The sequence below is a fragment of the Oncorhynchus gorbuscha genome, unplaced genomic scaffold, assembly GCF_021184085.1.
Source record: "Oncorhynchus gorbuscha isolate QuinsamMale2020 ecotype Even-year unplaced genomic scaffold, OgorEven_v1.0 Un_scaffold_592, whole genome shotgun sequence".
Taxonomy (NCBI): domain Eukaryota; kingdom Metazoa; phylum Chordata; class Actinopteri; order Salmoniformes; family Salmonidae; genus Oncorhynchus; species Oncorhynchus gorbuscha.
Window position 1 is genome coordinate 277459 of NW_025745428.1, and position 14428 is coordinate 291886.

The 14428-nt window shown below is 46.9% G+C and overlaps 1 protein-coding gene across 2 annotated transcripts; it reads right to left on the reverse strand.

The window, feature by feature from the left end:
* Positions 1-304: 304 nt before the first annotated feature.
* On the reverse strand, positions 305-14285 carry LOC124018974 (AP-1 complex subunit sigma-2). Of its 2 annotated transcripts, XM_046334304.1 has the most exons (6): positions 14149-14285; positions 13228-13406; positions 11017-11125; positions 9199-9336; positions 1100-1108; positions 305-904 (listed from the first exon to the last, which is right to left on the reverse strand). In XM_046334304.1, exons 2-6 carry the CDS (start codon positions 13404-13406, stop codon positions 857-859), a joined length of 483 nt encoding a protein of 160 aa, XP_046190260.1. In that variant the 5' UTR covers positions 14149-14285; the 3' UTR covers positions 305-856. The 2 variants fall into 2 exon arrangements, with proteins under 2 accessions (XP_046190260.1, XP_046190261.1); XM_046334305.1 differs by lacking the exon at positions 1100-1108.
* Between the last annotated feature and the right edge of the window lie 143 nt (positions 14286-14428).

Genomic DNA, 14428 nt, shown 5'->3' on the forward strand with positions numbered 1-14428 from the left:
TCCCCAGTGTTACTCTTCCCTTGCCTTTTAAAGCATGCAGAATGGGAGGAGTCCCAGGTGTGTTTGTGCTGTCTTCCCAACTGAACATATTGAACGACACAGGAGGTAGCAAGACAGCACAAAGATCTGGGACTCAGGCTATACAGAGCAAGGCTTGGGTCAATTCTATTTAAATTCAGGAATACACTGATATTCCAATGCACATTTCCTTCAATGAGTAAAAAAAGTGTAAATTGGTTTACTTTCTGAATTGATAGGAATTTAAATAGAATTGACCCCAACCCTGAGAGAGCACATATTTCCCCCTAAACACCATTTATCTTCAAAACGATATGATTATAACACAGTGTTCTTTGGTCAAACAATGAAAGAATGAACATGAATACTTTTAAACTGTAACACTTCTTTAAAAATACTGACATCCTTTTGCTTTCTTTTACTTGTGAACATCCCATTGAAGTAAAAAAAGGGGTTTCTTACTCTTTATGATATACTTTTGAATTGTTTTAAATTCTCTAGACGAGACTGGAGTTAAAATGCCCGTCACGGACATGTCACGTACAACAGAAACACTGACTTAAGGAAGGTGGGTGAGATTTCAGGTATTATTGGTGTCGTCTGTGGCCACTGGCTGCATGTACCCCAGGGGTTTCAAAAGGTGAGTGTTTGACGAGGTACAAAAAAAAAAACAAGGAACAGACAGTTGGCACAAGTAACATTAACAACATGATAAGAGTTTTAGTACAAGACAACACTACAGCACATCAAAGGAGCGAGAACAAGATGTTTGGGCCCCCGTGAAGAGAGAGAGAGAGAATAAAGAGAGGGAGATAGTTGGGGCAGTGATGGAGGGAGTTTATGTCAGGCCAATCTCCTCCAGGACACTCCGTGGGGCTTCAGCTTCCTAAAGGAGGGAGGGAACAGACAAGATGACAGTTGAGAAGGATAAAACACTGTAGTCAGTCTGAAGATGGACCAGTTTGATTGGTTTATGGATTGCATACAAGAAAACAGGTGTTTGAAGCCTAAATGCAATGACTTGAGTAACTGCTCCAACGCCACGATTAAATACAGCAGATCAGGTAGATGTAACACTTACTTTGGCATCCTAGCAGGAGGTGAAGCACGGAGAGAGAGAGAAAAGCACTGTTTGAATACAACTGACCGCAAGACCAGCTGATGTAAATCAGAGGAGGCTGCTGGGGGGGAGGACGGCTCATAATAAATGGCTGCAATGGAGCGAATGGAAGGGTATCAAATCATGTGGGGCGGCAGGGTAGCCTAGTGGTTAGAACGTTGGGCTAATAACCGGAAGGTTGCAAGTTCAAATCCCTGAGCTGACTGTCGTTCTGCCCCTGAACAGGCAGTTAACCCACGGTTCCTAGGCCGTCATTGAAAATAAGAATTTGTTTTAACTGACTTGCCTGGTTAAATAAAGATTAAAATAAATGTATTTGATACCATTCCACTGATTCAGATCCAGACATTACCACGAGCCCGTCCTCCCCAGACATTACCACGAGCCCGTCCTCCCCAGACATTACCACGAGCCCGTCCTCCCCAGACATTACCACGAGCCCGTCCTCCCCAGACATTACCACGAGCCCGTCCTCCCCAGACATTACCACGAGCCCGTCCTCCCCAGACATTACCACGAGCCCGTCCTCCCCAGACATTACCACGAGCCCGTCCTCCCCAGACATTACCACGAGCCCGTCCTCCCCAGACATTACCACGAGCCCGTCCTCCCCAGACATTACCACGAGTCCGTCCTCCCCAGACATTACCACGAGCCCGTCCTCCCCAGACATTACCACGAGCCCGTCCTCCCCAGACATTACCACGAGCCCGTCCTCCCCAGACATTACCACGAGCCCGTCCTCCCCAGACATTACCACGAGCCCGTCCTCCCCAGACATTACCACGAACCCGTCCTCCCCAGACATTACCACGAGCCCGTCCTCCCCAGACATTACCACGAGCCCGTCCTCCCCAGACATTACCACGAGCCCGTCCTCCCCAGACATTACCACGCCCGTCCTCCCCAGACATTACCACGAGCCCGTCCTCCCCAGACATTACCACGAGCCCGTCCTCCCCAGACATTACCACGAGCCCGTCCTCCCCAGACATTACCACGAGCCCGTCCTCCCCAGACATTACCACGAGCCCGTCCTCCCCAGACATTACCACGAGCCCGTCCTCCCCAGACATTACCACGAGCCCGTCCTCCCCAGACATTACCACGAGCCCGTCCTCCCCAGACATTACCACGAGCCCGTCCTCCCCAATTAAGGTGCCACCAACCTCCTGTGTTCCAAACGAGCAATAAAGGAAAGGCACAAAATGTCCAATCCAGACATTAGTTGTGGCTTCAAAATTGCACTGTTAACAAGGTATTTAATCAATAATAGCCAGACACATCGGTAGGATTGTCGGCAGGCAAACATGTGACAGTACTTAGCACCTCCGAACAGAGTTGTCACACAGCGAAGTCCTCAGCCTCGTTAAAAATACTCCAAACCAGAAGATGGCAATGGATGTCCGTGTGTGTTGCATTACGGTCTAGTCAATGTCAGCTAGCTGCACTAGCGTTGCAGAATGCCCTTTTTGATACTAGCCAGATGGCCACAGCAAGATATATATATATATATTTAATTCACTCTCCATAATCACATACAGCCCATAGATAGACTTTTAGCTAGCTGGCTAACGTAAGCTAAATGGTGTTAATGTAATTTCATAATTCCAATATGTTTTCATTAATTGAATTCACTTAGTCTATTTTATGAGAATTTGTAAGATTCTTATTTGCATAAAATAGACAGAGATCAGTCTTATCAAAATGAGATAATAGGATTTATTCTCGGAGCGCGCTGCCATATAACCACGAACAACAGTTTTTTTTTTTTTTACAAAATATGACGTCATAGGTTATAAATTGTCCTTCCTCCTATCAACCAGGATTCCAACCAGTTGAAAAGTTCATTCCAACCCACTAGCTCGCTCACTCCAGACACACACTTATCTATTAACTTCTGGAATGGTCACCTTCATCCATCACTATTTAGAAGACAGTTTCAGATAATGGAAAACCCAGGAAAAACACTCTCTGCCTTATCTAAACATCCCAGAGCTAAGTTGAGTCGGTTCAACCATAGGTTAACGACCCTTTTTGCTTACTTAAAAACCCACAATTCCAGTCCTCTCCAACCTGGCTGGAATGGTATTTAATTTAATTACCCCCTGTTTCGTGCTCCACAATCCCTTCCTTATGAATTAAAATTATTAATCAGATATAAAACAGAGTATAAGTTTCATTAGTTATAGTTCTATTTGAAATGTAGATATTGTTTAGTCATTATTTATAAAATTCCTAACAATGGTTAGCATGATTCGCTAGCTAGCTAGGTAGGTAAAGGGTCTCTAGGCAGCTGCTTCGTGAAAACTGATCCATTGCGAGTTAATGATGTCACTAGCGACAGTGGCCAGATAGCTAGCTTGGTAAAGCATTTAGTGTTGTGAGCCTGGTGCTGCACTTACCACCTCATTCGTTTCATATGATGTGCATGACTGCCAGGCCCAGTTAGTAAGCTAACAAATAGATGGGTTGGTTGTTTAGCAGAGACGTGGTCGGCTTAGATTGGTCTTTTGTCTGAATAAGCAGGTTTTTACCACTAGCCAAGCTTGTTCTGGGAGAGCGAGATCGTTCTTTTTTTATTTTATTAGACTGTTGACAACATGTAAACTGTATTTCAATGTTTATTGAAAACATAAATAAAAATGTGCACTTGTCTCTCAAACACAAAGGGTGTCCGTAACGCGCTTTGGTGATTGCATTTCACTTCCGTTGTTATAAAGTACATTTTACCAAGACAAATATGATTCTTCATATCCTGAATCGTTCAGTGGGTTCCTTCTGGAACATATCACTAACGCTATATCGAAGAAGTCGGATATCGTAACCTAATACATCCCATAATAAGCACCGAGCTCTGGTGCCAGAACGAGATTGAACTAGTTGAAACGAGTCCCCCTACTTCATCGTTGCCATCTGACCATCCAGAAACACCACACACAGCCTTCGGGTCCCATTGAAGAGCTCGCATCGTTTCTGTGACGTTGTTAGCCAAGCCTTGTATAAACTAGTAAACATTATCAGACCTAAAACACAAATCATCCTTCCTCAAGCACAGACTCTTCAGCTAGACGTAAAATATATAAAGTATGATGCAGCTCTATAGTTTTAGTTGGAACAATTCTGATGAAAAGGGTGGATTAGACTGGAAAAGTACACCCCCCCCCTTTTGTCAACCCCCCAGTCAGATTCTCCAGTGTTTCATGCTGATGGTAGTCATGAATGAGAGCTGAATAGTGAGTGAAGCCCCCTTTATGAACAGAGGCAGTGAGAGCTCAGGCAGCCAACCCTGGGGAGGTTCCCATAGCTCAGTCATGTGGATGCAGGCAGTGAGAGCTCAGACAGCCAACCCTGGGGAGGTTCCCATAGCTCAGTCATATAGCTGTGGATGCAGGTAGTGAGAGCTCAGACAGCCAACCCTGGGGAGGTTCCCATAGCTCAGTCATATAGCTGTGGATGCAGGTAGTGAGAGCTCAGACAGCCAACCCTGGGGAGGTTCCCATAGCTCAGTCATGTAGATGCAGGCGGTGAGAGCTCAGGCAGCCAACCCTGGGGAGGTTCCCATAGCTCAGTCATGTGGATGCAAGTAGTGAGAGCTCAGACAGCCAACCCTGGGGAGGTTCCCATAGCTCAGTCATGTGGATGCAGGCGGTGAGAGCTCAGACAGCCAACCCTGGGGAGGTTCCCATAGCTCAGTCATGTGGATGCAGGGAGTGAGAGCTCAGACAGCCAACCCTGGGGAGGTTCCCATAGCTCAGTCATGTGGATGCAGGTAGTGAGAGCTCAGACAGCCAACCCTGGGGAGGTTCCCATAGCTCAGTCATGTGGATGCAGGGAGTGAGAGCTCAGACAGCCAACCCTGGGGAGGTTCCCATAGCTCAGTCATATAGCTGTGGATGCAGGGAGTGAGAGCTCAGACAGCCAACCCTGGGGAGGTTCCCATAGCTCAGTCATGTGGATGCAGGTAGTGAGAGCTCAGACAGCCAACCCTGGGGAGGTTCCCATAGCTCAGTCATATAGCTGTGGATGCAGGGAGTGAGAGCTCAGACAGCCAACCCTGGGGAGGTTCCCATAGCTCAGTCATATAGCTGTGGATGCAGGTAGTGAGAGCTCAGACAGCCAACCCTGGGGAGGTTTCCATAGTTCAGTCATATAGCTGTGGATGCAGGGAGTGAGAGCTCAGACAGCCAACCCTGGGGAGGTTTCCATAGCTCAGTCATATAGCTGTGGATGCAGGGAGTGAGAGCTCAGACAGCCAACCCTGGGGAGGTTCCCATAGCTCAGTCATGTGGATGCAGGCGGTAGGAGAGCCTGGAATAACAATGCCACCGACAGGCTGCCAGACGAATAACATTAGCCTAAATACAGCAGTACTATAGACAAACACTTTCAACACAAAACTAAACAAGTCAAGAATGACATATAGGGATCAGAGATGGAGAGAGAAAAAGGCCATAACACCAACTCATCTAGGACATAGACCAGAGATGTCATCATTACACCAACTCATCTAGGACATAGACCAGAGATGTCATCATTACACCAACTCATCTAGGACATAGACCAGAGATGTCATCATAGCCCAGAGATGTCATCATAACACCAACTCATCTAGGACATAGACCAGAGATGTCATCATAGCCCAGAGATGTCATCATAACACCAACTCATCTAGGACATAGCCCAGAGATGTCATCATAGCCCAGAGATGTCATCATAACACCAACTCATCTAGGACATAGACCAGAGATGTCATCATAACACCAACTCATCTAGGACAAAGACCAGAGATGTCATCATTACACCAACTCATCTAGGAGAGATAGCCCAGAGATGTCATCATAACACCAACTCATCTAGGACATAGCCCAGAGAGAGCCCAGAGATGTCATCATTACACCAACTCATCTAGGACATAGACCAGAGATGTCATCATAGCCCAGAGATGTCATCATAACACCAACTCATCTAGGACATAGACCAGAGATGTCATCATAGCCCAGAGATGTCATCATAACACCAACTCATCTAGGACATAGACCAGAGATGTCATCATAACACCAACTCATCTAGGACATAGACCAGAGATGTCATCATTACACCAACTCATCTAGGACATAGACCAGAGATGTCATCATTACACCAACTCATCTAGGACATAGACCAGAGATGTCATCATAGCCCAGAGATGTCATCATAACACCAACTCATCTAGGACATAGCCCAGAGATGTCATCATAGCCCAGAGATGTCATCATAACACCATCTCATCTAGGACATAGACCAGAGATGTCATCATAACACCATCTCATCTAGGACATAGACCAGAGATGTCATCATAGCCCAGAGATGTCATCATTACACCAACTCATCTAGGACATAGCCCAGAGATGTCATCATTACACCAACTCATCTAGAACATAGACCAGAGATGTCATCATTACACCAACTCATCTAGGACATAGCCCAGAGATGTCATCATAGCCCAGAGATGTCATCATTACACCAACTCATCTAGGACATAGACCAGAGATGTCATCATAGCCCAGAGATGTCATCATTACACCAACTCATCTAGGACATAGCCCAGAGATGTCATCATAGCCCAGAGATGTCATCATAACACCAACTCATCTAGGACATAGCCCAGATGATCATCTATCATAGCCCAGAGATGTCATCATACACCATCTCATCTAGGACATAGACCAGAGATGTCATCATAACACCAACTCATCTAGGACATAGACCAGAGATGTCATCATTACACCAACTCATCTAGGACATAGCCCAGAGATGTCATCATTACACCAACTCATCTAGGACATAGACCAGAGATGTCATCATTACACCAACTCATCTAGGACATAGCCCAGAGATGTCATCATAGCCCAGAGATGTCATCATTACACCAACTCATCTAGGACATAGCCCACATACCTCCTGCAGCAGGTCGGCCTGCTCTATAGCCAACAGTACGTTCTTCTTGGAGGTCAGGGTTAGTGTTGGGGTCAGATGTTAGGGGTCAGTGAGGAGTCTTACCTCCTGCAGCAGGTCGGCCTGCTCTATAGCCAACAGTACGTTCTTCTTGGAGGTCAGGGTTAGTGTTGGGTCAGATGTTAGGGGTCAGTGAGGAGTCTTACCTCCTGCAGCAGGTCGGCCTGCTCTATAGCCAACAGTACGTTCTTCTTGTAGGTCAGGGTTAGTGTTGGGGTCAGATGTTAGGGGTCAGTGAGGAGTCTTACCTCCTGCAGCAGGTCGGCCTGCTCTATAGCCTTCAGTACGTTCTTCTTGGAGGTCAGGGTTAGTGTTGGGGTCAGATGTTAGGGGTCAGTGAGGAGTCTTACCTCCTGCAGCAGGTCGGCCTGCTCTATAGCCTTCAGTACGTTCTTCTTGGAGGTCAGGGTTAGTGTTGGGGTCAGATGTTAGGGGTCAGTGAGGAGTCTTACCTCCTGCAGCAGGTCGGCCTGCTCTATAGCCTTCAGTACGTTCTTCTTGGAGGTCAGGGTTAGTGTTGGGGTCAGATGTTAGGGGTCAGTGAGGAGTCTTACCTCCTGCAGCAGGTCGGCCTGCTCTATAGCCTTCAGTACGTTCTTCTTGGAGGTCAGGGTTAGTGTTGGGGTCAGATGTTAGGGGTCAGTGAGGAGTCTTACCTCCTGCAGCAGGTCGGCCTGCTCTATAGCCAACAGTACGTTCTTCTTGGAGGTCAGGGTTAGTGTTGGGTCAGATGTTAGGGGTCAGTGAGGAGTCTTACCTCCTGCAGCAGCCTGCTCTATTGTTCTTCTTGTAGGTCAGGGTTAGTGTTGGGGTCAGATGTTAGGGTCAGTGAGGAGTCTTACCTCCTGCAGCAGGTCGGCCTGCTCTATAGCCTTCAGTACGTTCTTCTTGGAGGTCAGGGTTAGTGTTGGGGTCAGATGTTAGGGGTCAGTGAGGAGTCTTACCTCCTGCAGCAGGTCGGCCTGCTCTATAGCCTTCAGTACGTTCTTCTTGGAGGTCAGGGTTAGTGTTGGGGTCAGATGTTAGGGGTCAGTGAGGAGTCTTACCTCCTGCAGCAGGTCGGCCTGCTCTATAGCCTTCAGTACGTTCTTCTTGGAGGTCAGGGTTAGTGTTGGGGTCAGATGTTAGGGGTCAGTGAGGAGTCTTACCTCCTGCAGCAGGTCGGCCTGCTCTATAGCCTTCAGTACGTTCTTCTTGGAGGTCAGGGTTAGTGTTGGGGTCAGATGTTAGGGGTCAGTGAGGAGTCTTACCTCCTGCAGCAGGTCGGCCTGCTCTATAGCCTTCAGTACGTTCTTCTTGGAGGTCAGGGTTAGTGTTGGGGTCAGATGTTAGGGGTCAGTGAGGAGTCTTACCTCCTGCAGCAGGTCGGCCTGCTCTATAGCCAACAGTACGTTCTTCTTGGAGGTCAGGGTTAGTGTTGGGTCAGATGTTAGGGGTCAGTGAGGAGTCTTACCTCCTGCAGCAGGTCGGCCTGCTCTATAGCCTTCAGTACGTTCTTCTTGGAGGTCAGGGTTAGTGTTGGGGTCAGATGTTAGGGGTCAGTGAGGAGTCTTACCTCCTGCAGCAGGTCGGCCTGCTCTATAGCCTTCAGTACGTTCTTCTTGGAGGTCAGGGTTAGTGTTGGGGTCAGATGTTAGGGGTCAGTGAGGAGTCTTACCTCCTGCAGCAGGTCGGCCTGCTCTATAGCCTTCAGTACGTTCTTCTTGGAGGTCAGGGTTAGTGTTGGGGTCAGATGTTAGGGGTCAGTGAGGAGTCTTACCTCCTGCAGCAGGTCGGCCTGCTCTATAGCCTTCAGTACGTTCTTCTTGGAGGTCAGGGTTAGTGTTGGGTCAGATGTTAGGGGTCAGTGAGGAGTCTTACCTCCTGCAGCAGGTCGGCCTGCTCTATAGCCAACAGTACGTTCTTCTTGGAGGTCAGGGTTAGTGTTGGGTCAGATGTTAGGGGTCAGTGAGGAGTCTTACCTCCTGCAGCAGGTCGGCCTGCTCTATAGCCTTCAGTACGTTCTTCTTGGAGGTCAGGGTTAGTGTTGGGGTCAGATGTTAGGGGTCAGTGAGGAGTCTTACCTCCTGCAGCAGGTCGGCCTGCTCTATAGCCTTCAGTACGTTCTTCTTGGAGGTCTCCTGAGCCTCTCCTCCTAGCAGGAACTCATCCAGGATGAAGTAGGCCTTCTCAAAGTTAAAGATGATGTCCAGCTCACACACCTGACATGGAGACAGACAGACACAGACACCAAGAGGGAACACATTGGAAGATTATTTCTTGTCCAAAGTATTTACTCCAAATGGTAAACCAGTTTGACCAGCTCCATTAGACACAGGAACAACCAGACCCTGTTCCAATAACAACATGTATACTTCTTCCCCGTCTCACAGATCTGATCATTTGGATAGGTGCTAAGCAATGGTGCTTTAACATAATGGCCTCTGTCATGATCACCAACAGGACCACTGAGAGAACAGTATGGCCTCTGTCATGAACACAGAGAACAGTATGGCCACTGTCATGAACACAGAGAACAGTATGGCCACTCATGATCACAGAGAACAGTATGGCCTCTGTCATGAACACAGAGAACAGTATGGCCACTGTCATGATCACAGAGAACAGTATGGCCACTGTCATGATCACAGAGAACAGTATGGCCTCTGTCATGAACACAGAGAACAGTATGGCCACTATCATGAACACCAACAGGACCACTGAGAGAACAGTATGGCCTCTGTCATGAACACAGAGAACAGTATGGCCTCTGTCATGAACACAGAGAACAGTATGGCCACTGTCATGATCACCAACAGGGCCACAGGGAGAACAGTATGGCCACTGTCATGATCACAGAGAACAGTATGGCCTCTGTCATGAACACAGAGAACAGTATGGCCTCTGTCATGAACACAGAGAACAGTATGGCCACTGTCATGAACACAGAGAACAGTATGGCCTCTGTCATGAACACAGAGAACAGTATGGCCTCTGTCATGATCACCAACAGGACCACTGAGAGAACAGTATGGCCTCTGTCATGAACACAGAGAACAGTATGGCCACTGTCATGAACACAGAGAACAGTATGGCCACTGTCATGAACACAGAGAACAGTATGGCCTCTGTCATGATCACCAACAGGACCACTGAGAGAACAGTATGGCCACTGTCATGAACACAGAGAACAGTATGGCCTCTGTCATGAACACAGAGAACAGTATGGCCTCTGTCATGAACACAGAGAACAGTATGGCCTCTGTCATGAACACAGAGAACAGTATGGCCTCTGTCATGATCACCAACAGGACCACTGAGAGAACAGTATGGCCACTGTCATGAACACAGAGAACAGTATGGCCTCTGTCATGATCACCAACAGGACCACTGAGAGAACAGTATGGCCACTGTCATGAACACAGAGAACAGTATGGCCTCTGTCATGAACACAGAGAACAGTATGGCCTCTGTCATGAACACAGAGAACAGTATGGCCTCTGTCATGAACACAGAGAACAGTATGGCCTCTGTCATGAACACAGAGAACAGTATGGCCTCTGTCATGAACACAGAGAACAGTATGGCCTCTGTCATGATCACCAACAGGACCACTGAGAGAACAGTATGGCCACTGTCATGAACACAGAGAACAGTAAGGCCTCTGTCATGAACACAGAGAACAGTATGGCCTCTGTCATGAACACAGAGAACAGTATGGCCTCTGTCATGATCACAGAGAACAGTATGGCCTCTGTCATGATCACCAACAGGACCACAGAGAGAACAGTATGGCCTCTGTCATGATCACCAACAGGACCACAGAGAGAACAGTATGGCCACTGTCATGAACACCAACAGGACCACTGAGAACAGTAGCAGTGTGCAATATGAAGACTCACACTGCCAAAGTACTTATCCAGCAGCTCTACGTATCTGTGGATGATCTCCAGCGTGATGAGCTCATTGTCTTGATCTTCCACCGCACAGCAGAAATACAGGCTGGCGTATCTGGAGGACAGGATAACACAGGGATAAACAGCAGAAATACAGGCTGGCGTATCTGGAGGACAGGATAACACAGGGATAAGGAGCAGAAATACAGACTGGAGGACAGGATAACACAGGGATAAACAACAGAAATACAGACTGGTGTATCTGGAGGACAGGATAACACAGGGATAAGGAGCAGAAATACAGACTGGAGGACAGGATAACACAGGGATAAACAACAGAAATACAGACTGGTGTATCTGGAGGACAGGATAACACAGGGATAAGGAGCAGAAATACAGACTGGAGGACAGGATAACACAGGGATAAACAACAGAAATACAGACTGGTGTATCTGGAGGACAGGATAACACAGGGATAAACAACAGAAATACAGACTGGTGTATCTGGAGGACAGGATAACACAGGGATAAACAACAGAAATACAGGCTGGTGTATCTGGAGGACAGGATAACACAGGGATAAACAACAGAAATACAGGCTGGTGTATCTGGAGGACAGGATAACACAGGGATAAACAACAGAAATACAGACTGGTGTATCTGGAGGACAGGATAACACAGGGATAAACAACAGAAATACAGACTGGTGTATCTGGAGGACAGGATAACACAGGGATAAACAACAGAAATACAGACTGGAGGACAGGATAACACAGGGATAAACAACAGAAATACAGGCTGGTGTATCTGGAGGACAGGATAACACAGGGATAAACAACAGAAATACAGACTGGTGTATCTGGAGGACAGGATAACACAGGGATAAACAACAGAAATACAGGCTGGCGTATCTGGAGGACAGGATAACACAGGGATAAACAACAGAAATACAGGCTGGCGTATCTGGAGGACAGGATAACACAGGGATAAACAACAGAAATACAGACTGGTGTATCTGGAGGACAGGATAACACAGGGATAAACAACAGAAATACAGGCTGGAGGACAGAATAACACAGGGATAAACAACAGAAATACAGACTGGTGTATCTGGAGGACAGGACAACACAGGGATAAACAACAGAAATACAGACTGGTGTATCTGGAGGACAGGATAACACAGGGATAAACAACAGAAATACAGACTGGAGGACAGGATAACACAGGGATAAACAACAGAAATACAGGCTGGAGGACAGGATAACACAGGGATAAACAGCAGAAATACAGGCTGGTGTATCTGGAGGACAGGATAACACAGGGATAAACAGCAGAAATACAGGCTGGAGGACAGGATAACACAGGGATAAACAACAGAAATACAGACTGGTGTATCTGGAGGACAGGATAACACAGGGATAAACAACAGAATACAGACTGGTGTATCTGGAGGACAGGATAACACAGGGATAAACAACAGAATACAGACTGGTGTATCTGGAGGACAGGATAACACAGGGATAAACAACAGAATACAGACTGGTGTATCTGGAGGACAGGATAACACAGGGATAAACAACAGAATACAGACTGGTGTATCTGGAGGACAGGATAACACAGGGATAAACAACAAAGGCACTAACCTTGGGCCACACTCTGATAAACATACTTTCGTTCAGCAGGGATAATAATGAATAACAAAAGCATCAGATGGCCTTCACCATTCTGAGAATGAGTGCTGTAACAAAATGGCCCCCTGACTGAAAACAAAACTGTAAGGGTGCCTCCCTAGCAGCAAAGTCTTACTGAGAACCAGCCTTCTAAACCTTGGCACAAGTATCCCTCTCACCCCCCCCCTTTAAGATTTAGATGCACTATTGTAAAGTGACTGTTCCACTGGATGTCATAAGGTGAATGCACCAATTTGTAAGTCGCTCTGGATAAGAGCGTCTGCTAAATGACTTAAATGTAAATGTAAATGTAGTGGTTTGAGACTATACTACAATTTAGTTGTCAAAACCGGCAATTTCAGGAAGTAAAAACTTTAACAAAGATGGTGAAATTCCCTTCCTGAATTGACCTCAACACTATCAGATGGAGTCCACATTTCCCCCGTCTGTCTGTCTTGTAGATGACATTAAGGTCCCTCCACTCCAGGAAGGAGCACATCATTTCCCACAATTAACCCCATTGTCTGTCTATCTGTCTTTCTCTGACCTCTTGTAGACGATCTTGAGGTCCCTCCACTCCAGGAAGGAACACATCTTGGGCTTACGGGCTAGAATGGTCTGGACCAGGTCCCTGGAGATCTTCTTCCTCTCTTTGTCTGACAGGGGTACATACCACTTCTGCAGCCGCAGCTTACCCTGCCGACTGAACAGCAGCATGAACTGCATCTGGTGGGAGGGAGGAGAAGAGGACAGAGGAGAGGAGAAAGAATGAGAGAGGGACAGCAGAGGAGGAGAGAGAATGAGAGGAGGATAGAGGAGAGGACAGGGGGAGGACAGGGGGAAGAACAGAGGAGGGAGGGGGATGGGGCGAGGAGAGAAAGGGAGAATGATAGGGGACAGAGGAGAAGGAAGGTGAGAGGAGACAAGGATCAATACAAGTGTAACAGAGGTGGTTCGGTGGGCTTTAGCTCATCGGGATGATTCCGTCTTCAGGCACACAAGAGACTTGAACCCAGTCTGTTCAGTAAAGTGATACAATACAGAGGCAGTGTGAGGGTGTATGTTGGAGCAAGGAGCTACAGTAGCCAAACATAAATGGTAGTTTGCTTACATAGCTAGTGAAATATCTTCTCCATAGTCAAGACCTCATATGGTCTTCTCTGTCTAACTATCTAGCCAACTGAGGATTTGCCTATCAAAACACAGACATTTTCCCAGTCATGTAACTAGTTAGCCTAGTTGTTGTTAGTTATGTAGCTTATGGCCCTCAGTATATCCATCAAATTTGAGTGTAAAGCTAGCTCAGAGATGGGTGGCTAGCGCTAGCAGCTAACATACACAGTAAGGATGTCTAGCTAGCTACTTTTTCAATGGCTTTTTGTGGACATTATCAGAAGCACAGGACGCTTTTTCGTTCAATATGTGCAATTGCAACAACTGGCCAAACAAATAAGGAGGTAAAACGTACCTTTATCTTGAATGTTGACTCAAAAACCCTATGAATTGCAGATTCAAATCTATCCAACAGAAATGTGCAGTCCACCCAGTGAAGTCGAGCGTTCAGCGGGGATGCAGTTAGATCTATTTTGATTGGTTAACACAACTACTGTCCGGATTTTTGATTGGCTTAAAAATTCCGTTATTCCAGCCCTTGTTTACTATGCCTGCAGAATGTAAATGGACAAGGTGGGGTCGCACTGGTATCAATCAAAGTATTCTGAAAATATAAAAATATTAGATTGAACAGA